Genomic DNA, 20,577 nt, shown 5'->3' on the forward strand with positions numbered 1-20,577 from the left:
CAAAAATGTCAAATCTACGCTATATCAAAAAAAATATGAAACACTGAAGGACAGATTTTGCTGCTCTTGTGTATGTTGAGTAGTACCTTTCTCCACAAGGCATCTTATTGATTTTGAGTGTAGGGTAAGGTACTACTCAACATGAGTAAGGCTGGCAAAATCTGGCCTTTAGTTAATATGTTTTAAAGGCAACATAAAGTGAAAATCTTCAAAGTAGAGCCAACCACTGTTTCATAGAGAACTGCATGACTGCAGGCAGCAGCTTGTTTACTGCTTCATTAATGGTAAAGTATACACACACACACACCTCAGAAGTGCACAGGCTAGTTATCCAAGCTCATATAGTGAAGAAAGAACAAAGAGGTACTGATGCAGAAGTTAGAGAGTTAGTATACAGCTATTTCATTCTGCTGGTGTTGAACCAAGCTTTGTCTATGAAGAACCGATTTTTCAAATTACTGTATAAATTGTATAATGGGCTGATTAAATAAGGCTATGAAACCGTCGGAGAACTTATAAAGACTTCACACGGAGACTAGAACATTTCAAGATTAATTTTTTAAAATGAGCTGCCATGTCAGAAGGAACACAGAGCTGTGTTTTGTCAGCCAAGAAGACTACACCACACTGAACGAAATGGCCCGTCATGGAGTTTTCTGTTCACTTCTGGGATGCCTCCTTGTGGCTCTGTCTGGGGAATAGCTCTGCCTGGTCTGACACCCCTTTCTGTCTCTCTCTCACAGTGAGACTCATCTCACGCTCCAGGAGTGGCAGTGCCTTCTCTTCCTGACTCAGGAATGAATCACTCCCTCTTTATTGCTTGGCCCTCCAGCCAGGTCACTATAGTTTTTCCCTTCCCGGGGTATCAGAGTCTCTCTGTTCAAACTGTCTCAGGAAGTCTTCCAGTTCACTGCCTAGATTGCACCACTTCCCCAATGGCAAGTAGGGGAACCCAGGCCTGCCCATTATTCCCGGTTCCAGCTCAGGACCCTCAAATCAGCAGCCAAGGTCTGCACTGTCTCAAACCTTGCTGCTGTTTCTCTGAGCCTTTTCCTACCCCACCTCTCTCAAGCTTGCTTCTCCACCACTTCTCTGAGTATGACCTTCCCTCAGGGCCAGGATCCCAGAGCTTCTACTGTCCCCATGGGTTTTCTCTTTTTCCCTCTCTAAGCCCAGAGAGTGACTACAGGCTTCTATACTGCAACCTTCTTCTGCCCTCACTGCTTGGCCTTGTACCAGCCCTGGCTGCTCCTGCTCAGCTTGCTTCCATCCTCAGTCAGGGATTGCTTATCAAGCCTAATACTCCTTCAGGTGTGACCTAGAGGTTACGTAACCCCTTCTAAGCCAGACTAACCCTTTTTGGGCTAGCGTGGGATGAACATCATGTCACAGGCAACACAGGAGCTTTGCAAAGACCTCAGAGCTGAAGCTGCCAGAACAGAAGGTCCAGAAACCCCCTCTCCCCCACAAACATACAGTAATCCAAAGAGAATTTAAAATATAAAACCATTAGGCTTCCTGTTTCTTTACTTGGCTATGAAAAGGCGATTCAAGAAGCCCAGCTCACATGCCAGTTGGATTGCCTCATCTCCTTATAGGAAGCATACTCGATGTTCAGTGGTCCACCTATTTACTCTGACTAAAACTTGATATCATCACTGATCCATCTCACAGGCAGGAAACGCCTGGATAGAATAAGGGAGTGAGACCTGGGTACTTTGGCTCGGCTCCAAGGGCCCCTTTTATTCTCAACAGCAGACTTCTCACAGCTGGGTTAAATCTTTTTCTTTTAGGTTCCTGAGGGAACACAGTGATAATATCAGAACAACACTAGAGCTGTAATACCACTTTCAACTAACACTACTTTCAACTGAGCTGAAGTTTCCACCTATCTCGAGAGACCAGCCATTGTGAACGGTCAGACTGAGCTGAGGAATTTATTTACACACATTGGTTTCACTTGATAAGTAACAACAACTTTATACGTTGTCAGGTAGGAGAATCCCCACCCACCTCTAAGCAAAAGCTACACACTTGTTGTAGAGTCAGGAAGTCACTTCTTAATCCCAAGAAGTAATTCCTAAACAATGCTCCAAGAACTTCCCTGGGCCCAAGTAAGTGCAAGTGTATTTGTTTAAACTTTGTAAGAATTATCAAATAACTGTATTTTGTTTTCTGCAGTGTAGTTGTAGCTGTATCGGTCCGAGGATATTAGAGAGACAAGGTGGGTGAGATAATATCTTTTATTTGATCAATTTCTGTTAGTGAGAGAGACTTGTTTCGCTTACCAACAGAAGTTGGTCCAATAAAAGATATTTTGCATTTACCTGCTGTCTCTATTTTGTTTTCTGTAATTTCTCCCTTATCTTTAAATTCTAAGAAATGTTTATCTTTCTGTATGGCCATTGTGAATTGTGTGCCTCACAATGTATGCCTATTTGCATACTGAGCCAGATGCTGATTAAGAGATTGCAAAATCTACAAAGGCGTACACAGGAAAAGAACAACTGGCAGGGAGGCGCCCTGTTTATTCATAAGAACAATAGATTGTTCTGATATATCTGGGGTTGCAAACAGACATCCAGGATATTTCACTGAGGAGGCAAGCTGACAGTGTGACTTGTCTCATGAACAGAACATCCCAGCTAAGCTTGGCTGTAAAACACTGGAAGGACTTTAGGTGAGCGTTGCTCTATAAGACATGAAAGTATCAAGTTAAGTAAGTTGAGTTTCTAGATTGAGTGTTATGATTTTATTGTATATGTAACCATTTGTTTCCAATAATTCTTCTACTTACAACTTGAATCTCTATAGTTTGTTAAATAAATGTTTAGTTTTTTGCACTATAAACATATCTAAGTGCTGTGTGTCAAGCAGAATGGTGATCTGAGGTGAAACTGCTCAGCTGGGGTGTATTGCCTCTTTTGAAGCAGTGACTCTGTGAATACTGTGAATGTCCAGTGGATCGTGGCTGGACACTCCAGAGAGACGGTCGGAGGGCTCAGGGGCTGGAGTGTGCCTATCACTAACCTGTAGAGAGAGAGAGCAAGGCCCGCGTAGGCTTCTGTTGCCCACGGCTGGAGGAGTTGTGGAGTTGACCCATGGCGGACACAGACAAGGCTTCCTTATGCTAAAGGGAAGTGATAGCGAAATTACCTCACAACCCTGGGTACTCTGGGAAGTGCCACAGTGGCACATTTATAAGAATTCTGAAGTTCTCTTAAGTAAACTGAAATTCAGTGAATTTGTGAGAAGCCTCATATAGTTAATAGGTCAATTGAATTACTTAACAATTGTGGGATAGCTTGCATTGAGTCCCTAACTATGATGGTGTATCAGTGCACCATCGCGGGGTCAGAAAGTCAGAGTTCTTTCAGGGCTCCCTGGCTCCATAGGAAGTGGAATAATTTGTTACATTCATTTAAAAGGTGTAGCATATTTCCCCCTAATGTTGCCAACCAACTCTGCTGACTAGTGTGTGGCCTTGTCCACTAGGGTTGCCAACCCTCCAGGATTGGCCTGGAGTCTCCCAGAGTCGGCATCCATCTCCTGGTGACTATTGAAAGCAATCCATGAGATTTTAATAGGATTTTTTAAGAAAATGACATTGCCATGTTGGGAAAAAAAAACCTCCTGGAATAGCTTCAGTCAGAGTTGGCAACTCTATCGCCCACACTTGTGGTGGCATGTAGGGTACATGCAGCAACACACTGCAATGAAAAGCAGCCTGAGTTCACACTGTGGTGTGTAGCTATGCATTGCAGTGAAAGGCTCTGGCAGTGGGGGGTAGAGAGGAAAGGCTTCAGCAGCAGGGAAGCATTGGGGACACTACACTGCTAAAAATAGCAGTGTAAATGTGGAAGGCACTGCCTGGGGCATGTAGAGAGCCATGTACAGTACATACCTTAAAGGTTATGGCATCCCTTTATTCTGCTTGCCTAAGCCATTCTTCACCATCTGTACTGCTCTTTATACCCATGCCAGGTGGCGTGTAGTGTCTGTACTCTATACGCTGCCTTAAGTGTACACATAGTCTGTGAATGTGGGTTAGTGCCTTGGCTTTGTCTACTTACATTCCTCTGGGAGCAACTGCGTGGTATCTGGTATAGAGCCTTCATGCTCCCACAACACCAGCCAAGCTTTATCCAGCCTTGCAATGATGAGGTGGAATCCTTCATCAGTCCCACTTCCCTGCATGGCCACATAAGCACTAGTCATAATCTAGCCCTGCATTTTGTATAATGTATATATCCTCATGTTCTTACAGTATATAGGAGCGTAACTAGAGTTAAAGGGATGAAATTCAGAGGGAATATTTAGGTTGAAATATATAATTCAAAAACTCTTTCTGATGGTAAAATGTTCTAGGCTGTAGAATAGTCTCTATAGAGAGATGGTGGAATCAGTAATGTTTGGGACTTTTAAAACTAGACTGAACACAATACTAGAAAATCTATGGAACAATGGGAACAATTCCCCATTAGCACAGGTATGGACGAAATAACAATAGAGCTTTTCTTTTCTATTTCTTTAGTCTTTGCTTCTATAAAATGATACATAGTTACACTTTTGAAGCTTAAGTCAAATAATCTATAGCTATATGTGCAAGAGAGAGAGATTATTCATAGCATATTGTTATTACAGTTCTCAGTGTTTGAATCTCATTAAAGGACTGTTAAAAGGTAATAAATTTATAATGTGCAAATGCAGTGCAGTTTCCTTGGAAACATTCTTGTACAATTGCTTTATGATGAACCATATTCATTTTAAGAAGTGTGTAGTTAGGAGCCTGTATAAACTGGTAGAGATGTTTGTACTTACTTTTATTTATGTGATACTTTGGGGGGGGAAATCCAAAGATTATTCCTCTTTCAGTGACATAAATCCTTACTGATTCTGTGGGTAAGATCTTCAAAGGAAGATGAAGCAGGGGCATTTGCTAATCCATAGTAGTATTTGTGTATAAGTGTCTTAATGTACCCAGTGATCCTTTCTGCATATGAAAATACATGTTTGTATTGGGTACAAAAGGTGCCTGCACAGCACTGAACTGTTTACTAGGAAAAGGGAGGGCAAATATGGTGGAGTAGCTTGCCGGATCAGAATCTTAGGGCTTGTCTACATATGGAGTTATTCAGTAGCTGTTCCTGAATAACTCCTTGTGTAAACAAGCCCTTAGTTATTAACGTCTTAAGATATAACTTGTAAAAATGCATAATGAAATGTTGCTTAATGGGTCCTCCGAAGGTTACAGCATTCTGTAATGCATCATTAACAGGGAAATAAAAATTTTCTTTCTCCCCCAGTTTCATTAGCCTTTCCAAAGACAGTGCTTAAAACATGCCATTTCAGGATCTTTATAGTGTCTCAACCAACTTGAAGTTTATCCATTTTTTCTTTGTCTCTGTAACCTTGAAACATTTCATGGTGAATGCCAGATTAAGCATTCAACATTTTATCAACATCTGCATATTTTTTAAAATGCCTCAGTAGTCAAGATTTTGTCTTTCAAAACAGAAGAGAATTAAGAACAGCAGCAAAGAGTGATCAGAACAGAAAAGAGAAAATAATGTATCTTCAGTGGCATACAGGAAAACCCACCCTGGGTTCATGGTGTCGTACTCTAACCCAAAGGAACATATTTTTGTGGAAGATAAAGCTATGGAGTTTCTGACCTTTCTGTCCGTGACATTACCATCTGTTTCAGTAATTAAAATCGCCATTAAAATGCGTTCGATTGAGAACAGAAAAATAAATGGATTTGTCATTTGTTCATTTGCTCTTATAAAGTGCTCCATTCTGGTCTTAAATGTGATGAAAGGTTAATAAGGCAAATAGGGTTTTGCAGTCACAACAAAACATAGGAAAATTTAATGTTGGTCTAGCATATGATTGAAATGAAACATTTCACATTATGAGAATATATCATTTAAAATGTACTGAGGTAGCATTTCATTTATACTTAATCATTTGACACAAACGCGCCTATACTGTGCAATTTAACTTTCTTTTATGCTGAAATGCAGTTTCTTGTTTGTATGAGTGCAGCATCTAGAAGTCTCAACTGAGATTAGGGCCACATTGTGCTGGGCAATATACAAACACTAATTAAAAACAGTCATTTCCCCAAACTGCTTACAGTCTAAATGGACAAAACAAAGAGTTGAAAAAACTAATTTCCCTTTTTTACAAGTGGTGAATTGAGGAACAGAGAGATTAATCCTTAAGTGACTCACCCAAGGAGGCTGTGGTAGTGCTAGGATTTGAACCCAGATCTCTCCTAAGAACAATGACTTAACCACAGAACCATTCTTCTTCCTCATCGCTTACATAAATCCTGAGTAATAAGACTTTATGAATGTGAAATGCACGTACGCTGTGGTGGTCACTCTGGGGCCAAGGTGTGGGGCATGACATGCAGTTCACTTTACTTGAGGCTTGGGCTTTTAAAAAATCAAATATCATTATATGTCATACACTGCCTGTACTTCATGCAAAGAAATGCTATGGACCATCAGTACAAAAATAAGACTCTTAAATTTAGCTTTACTAAATGCTATTCATATTACCAAGACCATTAGAATCTATTGGAAACTGCTTTCATTTGCTTAAATTACTTTTCTTGAGGAATGCCTGAACTCTGCCTTTGTAAAGGATTTTCATTATGCTAGATTTTGTTGACATCAGAAGCCATTATGACTGCCTTTGAATGCAGCTCTCTTTTATCCGGAAATGTTGAGACTGTGCTAGTGGACTGTACGTTTTCAAAGGCTTGTGTATAATAAACCTGCACATGGAAAAGCAGCAAAAGCTTTAATTAACAAATGACACATAGTAGGGTAGGCTAACTGACATTTTGCCTAAACAATGGGGTGTCCGTTGGCACCTTAAAGACTAACATTATTTGGGCATAAGCTTTTGTGGGTAAAAAGCCCACTTCTCAGCCACAAAAGCTTATGCCCAAATAAATCTGTTAGTCTTTAAGGTGCCACCGGACTCCTCGTTATTTTGCCTAAACTGGCATCCTTGAGCATGTCATAAATTAATGGTCTAAATTAGAACAAAACAAGTTTAATTATGAGTGCTCATCATAGCAATGATATTACAGTTATTTATTTTTGCAAAAGATGTTTGCAAAATGAAATTGAAATGTATATATACCTTGATCCCAATTACAAACCAAAATATTACTTCATTGGTTCTAGTGATTGAACAACACTTCTTAAAGTAAAAAAGCAGCTTTTTATTACATTTGTCTTTGTAGTCTGTCTTATAAAAAATTACATGCATATTTTGTATATTACTATATCCTATATTTCATAATTTCACTTTTTGGTTTGATATTTTTTAATCTGGGTGAAGAGGGTAATGTCCTTTCTCTGTGTTAGTAAGTGAAATCATTTTGATGTGAGGCACTAACCTGTTGCTCAGTGAGATGTAAATCCAGATTGCCTCCCCCTTTTCTGACCACAATTTATTGTTCAAGCCATTTAAAATAGTTGAAACTGGCCCTGACTGGTCAACCGAGAATTCCCCTGCCATAGGAAAGCTCCCAGCTGATGTAAAGCAGTGTAGCCTGCTCTTATGCCAACTACCCCCTGCCTCGGATATAGGGCATGTTGGGGGAGATTACAGGAGTGGGAGAGAGTTCCTGGGGAATGAATTTTGGCATGGCATTTGTCCTCAAAGATGAATGAATGTGATTTCCCAGAACAGTGTGGAGAGGAGGGGAAAATCTGGTCTGTTTGCAGCAGTAGCATGATGAGTTGGGAAAGGGAGCTGAAACACAGACAATTTTAGCAGGGCACACTTAAGGTGGTGGTATATGGTTTATGGTGATTGTTTTAATGGTGAGGTGTGTCCCTCTGGGAAGAGAGAAGGTATGTATTGTTAGATACCTTAATTTTTCATCTCTTTCCTTTTGTAGCTTTCCATTATGTATGTTATGTATAGATCAATCATAGCTGATACACAATGTAGTGCTTTTGTGGATTATTCTATATAGAATAGAAGTTAAAAGATAAAAGGGTCAAATAGAAAATATGTGTCCACTTCAAAATAAATTGACAGACAAAAGCAATATGGCAATTGCTCTGTTTCTTTCTGAAGCAGATACCTAAGATTACAACGCTGGAGAAGAAGTTAGCTCTGTAGCAAGAGATTTTGCTTTTGCAAATCCAGTTTGAAGAGCCATGTAAAACAGGAGATATCAAATAGCATTTGTCATTAAGCAACATACAGATGCATCTATTTTTAACATTCACCAATGAACATGTAAAAACTGATTAACAATTAATTAATAGGAGTGTAAACTAATTTTTGCCTAGATTTACAAATATGTGCATTTTAATTATTTGCCCACTTTTTGACCGTTCTCATCATTAAAGTGATGCTATCTTACTGTATGAGTCCCAAAAAGTATGTAAAGAAAATTCCATGTGGCTCCTCTGGAGTATGCTGTACTTATGTTCTGTGTAAATATGTATATATGTACATTACAAAGGCTTCAAACAAACATTGCGTTGCTGAGGACCGAAATGTATTTGAATTTAAGCCTAAAACACTTTAAAAAAATATAGAAAACTGCCTCTTTGGATTACTATTTAAGATTTTCATTCATTGTCCCCTTCTACACTGCATTAGCCTTTGCCCTTCCATGCAGCCTCTCTCCTTCCATGTCTCTGTTTTGTGCATCTCCATCCTCTGATCTTTCCAACTGTCATGGTTAGAATTTGACTCCTCTTTAATGATTCCTGTTGCTAGGTAACCATCTCATCCATTTCCTGTTCTATCTGGATGTTAGAGCGCCCCTTTTGCATTAATAGCATCTTGATTTTTCTGTTACATGATTTTCCCTTAGTTTAAATTATTCCAAGTTTTGCTGCAAGCCCTTGAGATTCCTTATATTTATCATTTCTCATTCAAAAGACAGCTATAGTATATAGGAGTTCTGAAAAATGGTTTGTTTCTTTTTTTACTCCTAACAGTTTACCTTCCTTTGTAACACTGTACAGAGTTATGCAGGTATAGTTTTCACAGAATTATAAAGCAAAGGCTATATATACAATTATCACTTCGGGCTTTAAAAAGTCTAATTGTTTTTTCTATTGTGCAAGATTCCTAGAAATTTAAGTTTGAAGGGAACACTCTTACTTTTTTGCCATCTAAAAAGGCAAGCGGATTGCTGAAAATTATGTAAATTTCGCAGACTTCAGGCTTATATCTTGTTGATTTTATTACAATGTGTGGGCACTACCTGCATGACCAAGGGTCTACAACTGATTGCAAGCATTACATTTCCAAACTGATGAGACAGGCAAAGCATGTGAACAATTGGAGTAACTGCTCACATATCTGTATGTAATGAGATGACAAGTATCCAGGCAGTCTCATAGTTTTTCGGGTGGAGGCAGTTTTATTCTGGGTATACTTGATTTTCACCATTTTGTTTAAAATGTGGTCAGAGATGGTTTAGCTGGAGGACTTGATTAATACTCATCACATTATTTTCGAACATTTTAAAATCCTTGTTTTTAGATGTTCAATATCAAAGGAAACAGAGCATGTGTGTTGGTTGACCTACACCATCTGGGAGCAATACAGGGGCTAATCAGTTGAGTCACTGCTGTCATTCTAAATTTTCAGTTGGGGCATCATTCTCTGAGCAGTCAGGGCAGTAGTTTCGCTGTCTATTATTACAAAAATATTCAAAGTTAAGATGACAGTAAGGATCTTACTCAAAATCTGCTTTAGTTGCTTTATGTCTAACTGTATTCTTGACTCAGAGGTTTAGTGGGATTAGTTAAGAATGAAATAAGATACTTCCTTTGTTTTAGAGTAACAGCCGTGTTAGTCTGTATTCGCAAAAAGAAAAGGAGTACTTGTGGCACCTTAGAGACTAACCAATTTATTTGAGCATGAGCTTTCGTGAGCTACAGCTCACTTCATCGGATGCATACCGTGGAAACTGCTTTCCTTTGTTTTGAGACCCATTCCATCCTTCATTCTGAATTTCCTTGGTTTTATGAGTCAGCCCCCTAATATTATTCTATAGTAGTTTTTGAAATTGTTTTTAATAAGCCATAAATATGGTTAATGGGTCATAGCAGATTTTCACAGCTGATAGGATTGGAAGGCGCCTCCCTGGGCCATCTAGTCCAACTCCTTGTATTAGCACAAAGGATTCTACATTATGTTTTTCAGTTTTTAAATTATACATTTACATTTATATTGTTCATTTCAATCAGCCAACCAGTTCAAGAGTGAAGGAGGGAAAATTTGGGCAAAGACACAGCAGCAAACCCTTGTGAACAGTACCACATATCTTTAAGGTCAACAAAGAGCAGACCTAGACCTCAATGAAAGAGCCACCCACAGTGTTCAACTTAGCCACAGAAGGAGAAGGAGTTGAGGAGACCTTGCCTGGATTCAAACCTGTGGTACCATAGAGTCCAACTGTTTCACACTTGATGGCTAATTCCATATATCACCTCTCTTGCTTTTCATACCAATGCATTATAATGGTATGAAAAAGCAAGAGAGAGGTGGCATATAGGAGTAATGCATTGTAATGGAGTATTTTTTGTAGGTTTCTGACTCTACAAAACTTCCCTGCAGCTGGAGACAGGTTTTTAGATACCTTTACTGTGCTTCTCATTTCTGCTGGAGCACCTCTAATGAGTTTGCCTTAACTACCTCATAGGCAAACTATCCCACTGACTGTCATTACGGTCAGAAATTGTTTCTAGATAGCTAAGATAAGCTGAAAAATTTGAAGATTAACAAAATTATGCAATAACTAACTATTGGACTTCTTTGATATAGATTTTGTCTTGGAAGTGAGAAAAAACAATCTTTCTGTAAATGGAAAATCAATTCCATATCCCACAGATGCATAGCATGGCTCCTGATATATTTCTTTCCTCACAGAACATAATCAGTGTTGTAATTATTTTTTCAAGGTATATTTTACTTTTCAGTTCAGTTGCCGCAGTTCTGAAAGATACAGGTATTTCCTTTCTTACTATGAAGTAAGTAGTCTTCAAGCTGCTGTGCTGTTGGATTGAGGACCTTTGAATGAAAGTCTTACTCCAGAGCAATGGGACTATTCATCTAGAGTCTACCACATACCTTTCAGAAACGAGCAAGGAACAGTAGCATGAGACCAGTGGAGGTTAAAGGCTTAGGATAACTCTTCTGTGCACTGCCCTCAGAGTTGCGCATAAAGTTCCCAAGAGCAATTAAAAAGGTATCCCTTTGTTTCTCATAAATCCATTTTCATTTAAATTAGGTCTCTCATGCATCATATCCAAGAACTCTGGAAATAGTACTGTCGTATTGGATTTTTTAAATAATTTTTTCTGTGGGTTTCAGTACAAAATAGTGCTCTGATCACACAATCCATGATGTTTGCTTGTGTAGAAATTCATTACACTCTCATAGCAGCAGCAGCCTTTGGGCATATGTAACACATTTAAAACAGTTTAGCTACATATATACACAGTATTATTGGTGTGAGGTAGACACCAGTCTATGTCCCACCAATGGATTGAGAATAATTCCTGTTTTAATACTTTGCATGGTGACAGATTTCAGAGTGGTAGCTGTGTTAGTCTGTATCAGCAGAAAATACGAGGGTTTCACTTGTAGGTTTTAGCCCACAAAAGCTTATGCCCAAATAAATTTGTTAGTCTCTAAGGTGCCACAAGTACTCCTCATTTTTTTTGTTTTAATACTGTGGATCAAATTGTGGGCCTATGTCAAGATGCACTAAAGGTCATAGGAGCTGTTCACTTCCATGTATACTGGTTCTGCACTGGACTGACTAACCTTCACAACAGTTGGTCCCAGGGAATCAAAAGGGAGAAGGGTGGAAGGAGGGGACCCGGAGTATTTTTACCCCAGTGGGTTATTTCCTTGTCTTAACTGACAGCTGTCAGCCTCACTGTCTCCACAGGACTCATCAGTCTCCACAGAAATCACTTATTTGGGGAGCAGTTCAACCTGTTCCTTGGAAGGCACTGTTTCTTTCGATGCCAGCTGTGAACTCCCTGGCTACCATATATGGTAGTTGGTAGGTGGAGTCACAGACACTGCTTCTTGGAAGAGGGCGTGGTTGGGCCAGCTTGAGAGGTTCTTGGCCCTCTGGACTAGTGTTGGATTCCACAGCTCCAGCTCTTGAATACTCTTTGATGCAGTAGCTAATGATATGGAATTTAACATTAATTTATAAAATAAAGTAGTGCATAAACTGGTGCTAACAAGTGTCCCTGTATCCTCGTTGCCATGACAAAGAGGCTAATTTCTTAAGGTGTTGGATAGAAGTTTATAAGAAGAAAATAGTGAAATAATACTTCCTTTTATATATTGTTTAATTTCCCACGGTGTGTCATTAAATAAATATCATGTGATGTTATAACAGTGCTTCTTTGGTAAAATAGATGTAATACTGCACCATTTAAAAATACTAGTGTGCTCTCTATTAATCATTTATCTATATTTAAAAATATGCTTTATGTGGCTTTAATGCAGCAGTGCCCAAACTTTTCCTGTCCTGCCCCCCCACTACCAGTAATGGAACCTGTCCATGCTTCCCCTCCATTATTGCACAGCCAAGGCTTCCTCAGCAGAGGTGCTTGGGCTGAAGGCAGAGCTGGGAGGCAGAATTGGGATGGGGTGGAGCTGAGGCTACCAGGTGGAGCTGGTCTGGGGGCGGAGAGGGAATGAGGGCAGAGCTGGGCTGGCGGTGGAGCAGGGGACAGAGTGGAGTTGGGGCTGGGTGGTGCTCCCCCCCTGCCCCTCATGGGGAGCTGGCCCAGGCCCCACCGTGCACCCCCCCAAACATTCCTCAGTCCGTCCCCCACGTGGGGGGCGTGCCCTACAGTTTGGGGACCACTGTTTTAATGAAATACATGAGTTTGTTATGATAATACAGTTGTCACAACTTCAAATGACCTCATTTACATTGTGAAATATAATCTGTCCCAACATAATGGGTGTTCTTGTTTCATAGGTGATAAAAGTCTATAAAGCAGCAGTACAACAGACCTTGGATGTCCTCTTCCTTCCTGAAGGAAAAGAATTTCTTACAAGCACGGATGCAGTAAGCCGGGACTCAGCTGACCGTACAATCATTGCATGGGATTTCCACAGCGCTGCAAAAATTTCCAATCAGATTTTTCATGTAAGGTTAACACTTACTATTATTAGAATGCTGATTTAGTATATTACATTGTGAGCAGAGTAAAAAGCTTTTGATTTTTCCTAAACCGCTGTGAGTTATTGATCAGTTTTGCTGCAAGTAGGGATGCATGCAGCTTATATTAAATTACAGTACTTCTGTATGATTTGAAATAAGCCATTATAATGTTACAGAGTAACAGCCGTGTTAGTCTGTATTCGCAAAAAGAAAAGGAGTACTTGTGGCACCTTAGAAACTAACCAATTTATTTGAGCATGAGCTTTCGTGAGCTACAGCTCACTTCATCAGATGCATGCCGTGGAAACTGCAGCAGACTTTATATATACACAGAGGAGGTATTTTTTCATATTCTCTGTGTATATATAAAGTCTGCTGCAGTTTCCACGGCATGCATCTGATGAAGTGAGCTGTAGCTCACGAAAGCTCATGCTCAAATAAATTGGTTAGTCTCTAAGGTGCCACAAGTACTCCTTTTCTTTTTATAATGTTACTGTGATTTGTAAAATGCTACTTACTAAAAAGCAAGAACTGTTTTTCTATTTTAGCAACCCTTACTTATTCTCTGTAACTATAAGTGTGAAGTGGCCTAGAGAATTGTGAGTGCCCTCCTTGGAAAAGTATTTCCGTTTCACTGCCTATTCACTGACATATGAGCTAGGTTTAGGCAGGTACACAGGTAGAAATGTCAGTGTGTCCTGCCAACTGTTTACCAAAGTATTTGTTACAGTATCACGTTTCCCGCTCCAGTACCTTTCCCAGGACAGCAGAAGTGATGTATTTGGGGTGATCACAGGTGAAGGATTTGAGCAATAGCATGGTATATTCATGTAAATACACAGCAAAGGAAATAGCAGAGGCAAAATGGTGCTGGCAAAAAAATTACTTTAGCAAACACAGGTGTAACATTCCTTACAATATGTAGCAGTCCAACCAAGTAATTCATTTACATGCTGAATTATCAGGAAAGGCTGGCAGCTTCACAGGACAGTTAGTGAGTTAGTCCTTGCTCCCTTAGGCTCCTTTGAAAATCCCAGCCTAATCGCTTATGTAAGTTAAAGAATGCATGAGTGAACTGGGTTCAGGTAGTTCTACGTTTTTACTGGAAAGAACTGTACTGGCAACAAGATGGAGTGGATGATCTAGTAAGACACTTGTATCTCTAATTTCCACAATGATGTCTTTGTTCAGTTTTGGAGCAGCACACATCCTGGGTATGCAGTTTGACAGCATGCTAGTCTTTTGCTCTGGAAAGAAAACGCTTCAGTGAATAAACAAACTGCAAAGCAGGCATGTTCAGTGTACTGAGAAGTTTTAACAAGACAATTCTTTTGGAAATAGAGCATCACTGAATGCGGCAGTTACTTCACTCTTTAATATGGGAAATAAGTACTCTTAGTTTTGTAATATTCAATTTCTAACCTTCAAGATGGGAGTGTCTGGACTTTACTACTATGCTAGAATGTGGATGAAAAACACATCATCTCACTACTCATGAATACACATTAAATAGGCCAAACTATCTATTTTTAATGTACTTTGTTCTGCAAAATAGCTGAACCCTTTTTGATCAAACTTTCCCCCAAAATTTTACTGGAAACGGGGTTCTCATTTTTCACTCCTACATCTTTTCTGCCCATTCTATCCTGTTTTACTATCATTTCCCAAGATTGCTTAAGTTTTTCTCCCTGTGCCTTTCTTTTGTGTTTCCTCTCTCTAATACTCTTTACTTACAGTCCCATAGTGCAGAACTGTGGAACTTTTAGTGCTTGGTAGGAGGGTCCACATGGCCAGTTGGTGCACAGCAAGCTGGTGCATTGCAGATTGACACCCTGGCTTGCCATGCACTAAATCTCCATGTAGACAAGCCCTCAATCCCCTAAGACTTTTTTCCTCTTGTCCCATCTTCTACTTCCTAGTAATACTTCACCATTTCTCATTTGTAAATTTACCTTTAAGCTTTTATTTATCTTTTTGCTGTCCAACATTTGAAAGAACATAGCATTCCTTTTGCCCAACACAATAATCTCAGATGTTTTCACTGTGCATAAACTGTGATTTATATTGAAACATAAAGTTGTACATTAGAGCTAGAGATGAGCTAAAATCAGAACCTCTATTCCAATCGCCCTCCTCCTTAGAATTTCAGGGGTGGGAAGTTTGTATTTGTATCCCTGGATCTCAACCTGCCCCTGTGACTTTGGCTCGATTATGAAATCAGAGGAGGCCCTTTTTCTCACTTTGGTTTGGATTTGGCTCATAAAGTTACCATCATTCACAATTCTAAATACTGGCCTAAGGCTAATGTGGATCCAAAAGTCACCTCCTTAGTCTCCATCTCTTCCTACAGCTGAACATTTTGAACTGAAAATAGTCGTGTTGAAAAGTGACATCATTTGTGACTTCTGACGTCAGTAGGCTTAGAAAGATCAGTTGTAATTAACAAACTGTTTTCTTCATGATACAAGTAGCAACAAAGAGGTATTTCGTACTAGGGGGTAAATCTTGCCCCTGCCTCTGTAACCAGAGTAGATTCTCTGGCAGCAGAACTGGGAGGGTTTAGGGAGTTAAACTTGGACTATGGAAGGGGCGTGGGAGTAGGACTAGACGACCCACTGCTACATGGAACCTTTAGTCTTCCTCAGGCCCCAGAAGCTGTTTGAGTGCTTTTGGGCTGAAACTGCCTTTTTAAAGGGGAGAAAGGGAATATTCCTTCCCTATGCATTTGCCCAGCTCCTGCTCAGCCCAGCTAATTAGGGTAGATACCAGATTTAATATTTGCACCATGTGAACTTTCAGGAGAATGTGTTGAGCAAAGTGGACATGGATTCCTTTTAAGTTTCTTCATGGTTACATATCTAAAATACGTCAGTTCTCACCCATCTTCTAATCATTCAGATATGTTAGATCTACAAAAGATTGCCTGATTAATTTGAACAAGACTGTATTTCAGGCAACAAAAATATAGGAATGTCAATCTTCTCAACTATTTTTTAGGAGCGTTATACCTGTCCGAGTCTGACTCTGCACCCGAGAGAACCTGCATTTGTTGCTCAAACAAATGGAAACTACATGGCATTGTTTTCTATCCAACGACCATACAGAATCAACAAAAAGAAAAGATATGAAGGGCATAAGGTATTATTCTTCACCGGAAACTTAAAGTATTCAAGACTATAAGTAATATAACCAATTTCTCTTCTGTTAATGTGTCTGCTGATACTTTTGATTTATAAACCAGGGTAGATATTAATTGACTTACTTCTTTTCCTGTCTGGTTTCCTGTAATGTAGTTAATTTAGAACGATACACATTATGAAGACAATGGAGATTAAAATAATGGAAGACTTTGTGAATTGTTAATAGCTTCACCAATTATTGATTGACTTGTGCTAACAATTTAAAGTCGTAATAAGTCTGTCTTAATAAACACTTGGGGAAATAATTAGAGCATATTGTGTAAAAGAGATATTTTTAGTACATTAATGCATTTTCAGGAGGTTACATTAAATTTCCCTAATTAGCATATTGATTTACTCTTATTCTTGACTCTTTACAGGTGGAAGGATTTGCAGTGGGCTGTGAATTTTCTCCAGATGGAACACTTCTAGTGACAGGAAGTTCAGAGGGCAAAATATTTTTCTATAACTATCACACTGCTAGAATTATTCACACTTTGTCTGCACATAACCAGGCTTGTGTGAGTGCAACCTTTCATCCAGTCCTTCCGTCAGTTCTTGCAACATGTGACTGGGCTGGAGATATCAAGATCTGGCAATAATAAAACAGGGTTCCCTTTCAGAGTGAATCCAGTTAGTCCACATTAAAGACACGGATGCTGGTGTTTCATCATAAATAAACCAGTGTATGCAATTTGAATTTTTCTTATGAATATGAGGGAATCTGTTGTCATTTTGTATCTTCCATCCAAGCCTTCTAAAAGTAGGATTTTCAAAAGTCCTTCGAGCTGGTTTAAGTCTGGAAGTCAATAAGAGTTAGGCTAACACTGCGTGTTTTTGAAAATATCATCTAAGCTTTAAGCCTAAATTTGTTTTTTATCAGTTGATGCCTAATGGGGGTAAAAAGGAGGCTTAGTGGTAAATATTAAATTATACCAAAAATTAAAAAAAGACTGCAGCTTGCTGCTCTTAGTTATCTTAACATTAGGGTCAGTGTTCAGGTTAATATAATAATATTTTACATTTATAACATCATTTTTCAACCCAAAAGATCTCTACTTCCATGCAGTTCAGGATCACCATGCAGAAGAAATCTTCTCCTAAAGTGCAAAGGAAAAGGATCTCGTTTTCTACAGACCTCTGTTAATTATTTAAGATCCATATGACCAATTATATGGTTCTTCTTCTTTAACTGGTATAAATTGTCATAGCACCATTGAAGTCAATAGAGCTATAGTAATTTAGACCAGCTAAAGATCTCTCCAAAATATTTTTACATAGTCAATTGTGTGTACGAGAGAGAGAAAGAAAATTCATCTTGTGCCTTTTAGTGTCAACTTTGACTCACAAGATATACTAACTCTTTAAACATATACATAGATTATTTAGAAGTTGTCTTTATATTGTGATGATTATGTTGAAAAGATAAATATGTCTCGTGTGTCAGAGTAAAGACTGCTGCCAGAATGTGTGAGATGAATTTTCACATATCCGTATTCTGGTTAATTGATTTTAATGAACTACAGGTGTTACCGAATATTTATGTCCATTTTAACTGAATATTTCCAGATTTTTTTAACTAGTATTTTTTATGACAAAGCTGTTGTTTGCAGATGCATTATTCTGTGATCTAACTCTAAATTAAGGAAGCATTTTGTTTGAGACTATCAACTAGAATAGAAGAGAGCATGTGCCACAGAAATGAAAGGGGGGAATCCTTGTTCTAATGAGACAAAGACCTGAATTTCAAACATGTGGTGGTCAGAACTGTAGGATAGTTAAGCCACATATCCACATTTTGCTATGGACTAACTAGAAAAAAGAAAGTAAAAAGAGATGGGAAGGGGAGCATCCCATCACTTTTTGCCTCTAATTTGTTTGCTGCCATCATTGGCATATCAAAGCTAGTTCTCTCCCTATTAATTCCATTATAGTATTTCAGTCTATGAAAAAGAACTTTATTCAGATACTGGTAATATTGTAGCTCCATATTAACCCATGTATATTGCTATATCATAGAATCATAGAAATGTAGGGCTGGAACGGACCTTGAGAGGTCACCTTGTCCAGCCCCCTTTGTGCTGAGGCAGGACCAAGAAAACCTCAACTATTCCTGACAGGTGTTTGTCTAAGATGGTTTTAAAAACCTCCAATGACAGGTATTCCACAACTTCCCTGGAAGCCTATTCTAGTGCTTAACTACCCTGATAGTTAGAAAGCTTTTTCTAATATCTAAGCTAAATCTCCCTTACTGCAGCTTAAGCCCATTATTTCTCTTTTCTTCAGTGGATGTGGAGAGCAACTGATCAATCCCCCTTATAACAACCCTTAACGTTTTTGAAGACAGTTATCAGGTCCCCCCTCAGTCCTCTTTTCTCAAGACTAAACATGTCCAGTTTTTTTTAACCTTTCGTCATAGTTCGGGGTGTCTAAACCTTTTATCGTTTTTGTTGCTGTCCTCTGGACTCTCTCCAATTTGTCCACATCTTTTGTTTTAAAGTGTGTTGGACATAGGCGCTGACTCCATGGGTGCTTCAGGGCTGGAGCACCCACGGGGAAAAAATGGTGGGTGCTGAGCACACACTGGCAGCCCCCCATCAGCTGTCTCCCACCCCATCCCCCAGCACCTTCAGCCCCCTGGACCCCATGGATCAGCATCTCCCCCTCTCTCCCTGCACCTCCCACCCACCGCAACCAGCTGTTTCGCAGCATTCAGGAGGCTGGGAGGGAGGAGTGAGGACGCAACGCATTCGGGGGAGGGGCTGGAACTGGTGGGAAGAGGTGGGTCGAGGTGAAGCGGGGGTGGGAGGAGGCGGGTCAAGGGTGGGGTGGGAAGAGGTGGGACATTGGGGGAAGGGGTGGAGTGGGGGTAGGCTGACCAGCAAATGTGAAAAATCGGGACGGGGGTGGGGGTTAATTGGCGCCTACATAAGAAAAAGCCCCAAATATTGGGACTGTCCCGATAAAATCGGGACATCTGGTCACCCTAAGTGGGGGCAGGGTCTGGGTTGGAGCCGGGGGTCAAGCACCCCCCCGGCACTTTGAAAAGTCGGTGCCTGTGATGGTGGCCAAAACTGGAGATATATATCTTTTAATGTATGTACATATGATATATGTTTGTAACCTACCTGGGTCTAAAAAAAGTAAATATATAAATAGTGTATATATATTTATGTATTTAAATGCCCTGACACAAAATAAGACTTCGTGTATGATATGTATTCATTCAAATAGCAAATCATCTACTTACAGAGAGAAGCTAAATAAAATGAAAACCCAACCACAGCCTCTGAACTGGTAAATAGAGAGCTGCACAGATATAAAATTTGGATAAACATCCATCTGCAATCCGCAAACATGGTCCAAGGATATCTGCAGATATAAAGCAGATATCTGCAGGTTTGCAGGGCTCTACTGATGAAATATTAAATTCTTAAACCATTAAAAACCACCACCCTCTTGTTGAGCTCTATTGGAATCAAGGTGAGCTGAAATGCTTTTTAAATACATATAAAATCTGATTCATTAAGCACCAAGTCCTCCTTATCTTTAGTCACGCAGGTAGTGCTTTGGGAGTCAATGGGATGACTCACTTGAGTCAGACAAGTAAGATTTAGCCATCAGATAATATATGGTTAGAATTAAGAATTACAAATAAATGCTTCTATTATAAAATATAATTATTTAAAAATAATGTATCCTTTAATTTTTCCACCTTGGATTGAGTGCAGGGTTCTGTGTTTCAAATGCAAGAGTTGATGTCATCACTATCACCTATAGTGTGCACAGCTTTATTCATATGTCTTTACCTGAGACGTTTGTAATATGCCCGTCACCAGAGCTGATGGAGTTAAGGCTAGCACCAACTTTTGCAGTCAAGGCCGTGGTTTACTTTTAAAACGCATTAATTTATAATAGTAATCTTGTGCCTGTATTTTCTTGAGCCATAGTGCTCCAAAATGATCCAGGCCTGTGCAGAGTCCCACTAATTTCAGAAGGACTCCACATGTGCTTTGCAAGATCAGGACTGTAGGGCCTTAACCTGCACACAGAAGTCAACAGGATTTTATGTCCAAAACAGTTGATAGTATTCAGTTTTATAGAGCAGTTCAGTACCATCTTTAAGGTTTGTTTCGGCTGTTGGTCTTGAGAGTCTGTTTATTCATGTTTGTGTTGTATATTTACAAATAGAGTGTTAAG

General features: G+C 39.5%; 1 protein-coding gene across 3 annotated transcripts in view; it reads left to right on the forward strand.

Moving 5' to 3' along the window:
- WDR25 (WD repeat domain 25) overlaps positions 1-19,148 on the forward strand; it is a 115,757-nt gene extending 96,609 nt beyond the window's left edge. For all 3 annotated transcript variants that reach the window (XM_073349648.1, XM_073349650.1, XM_073349649.2), the window contains 3 exons: positions 13,013-13,183; positions 16,196-16,336; positions 16,758-19,148. In XM_073349648.1, the coding sequence (XP_073205749.1) occupies positions 13,013-13,183; positions 16,196-16,336; positions 16,758-16,979 (534 nt within the window). In that variant the 3' untranslated portion in view covers positions 16,980-19,148. The remainder of the gene's footprint in view (positions 1-13,012; positions 13,184-16,195; positions 16,337-16,757) is intronic.
- Positions 19,149-20,577: the final 1,429 nt, after the last annotated feature.

The sequence above is a fragment of the Lepidochelys kempii genome, chromosome 6 (assembly GCF_965140285.1).
Source record: "Lepidochelys kempii isolate rLepKem1 chromosome 6, rLepKem1.hap1, whole genome shotgun sequence".
Lineage (NCBI taxonomy): Eukaryota > Metazoa > Chordata > Testudines > Cheloniidae > Lepidochelys > Lepidochelys kempii.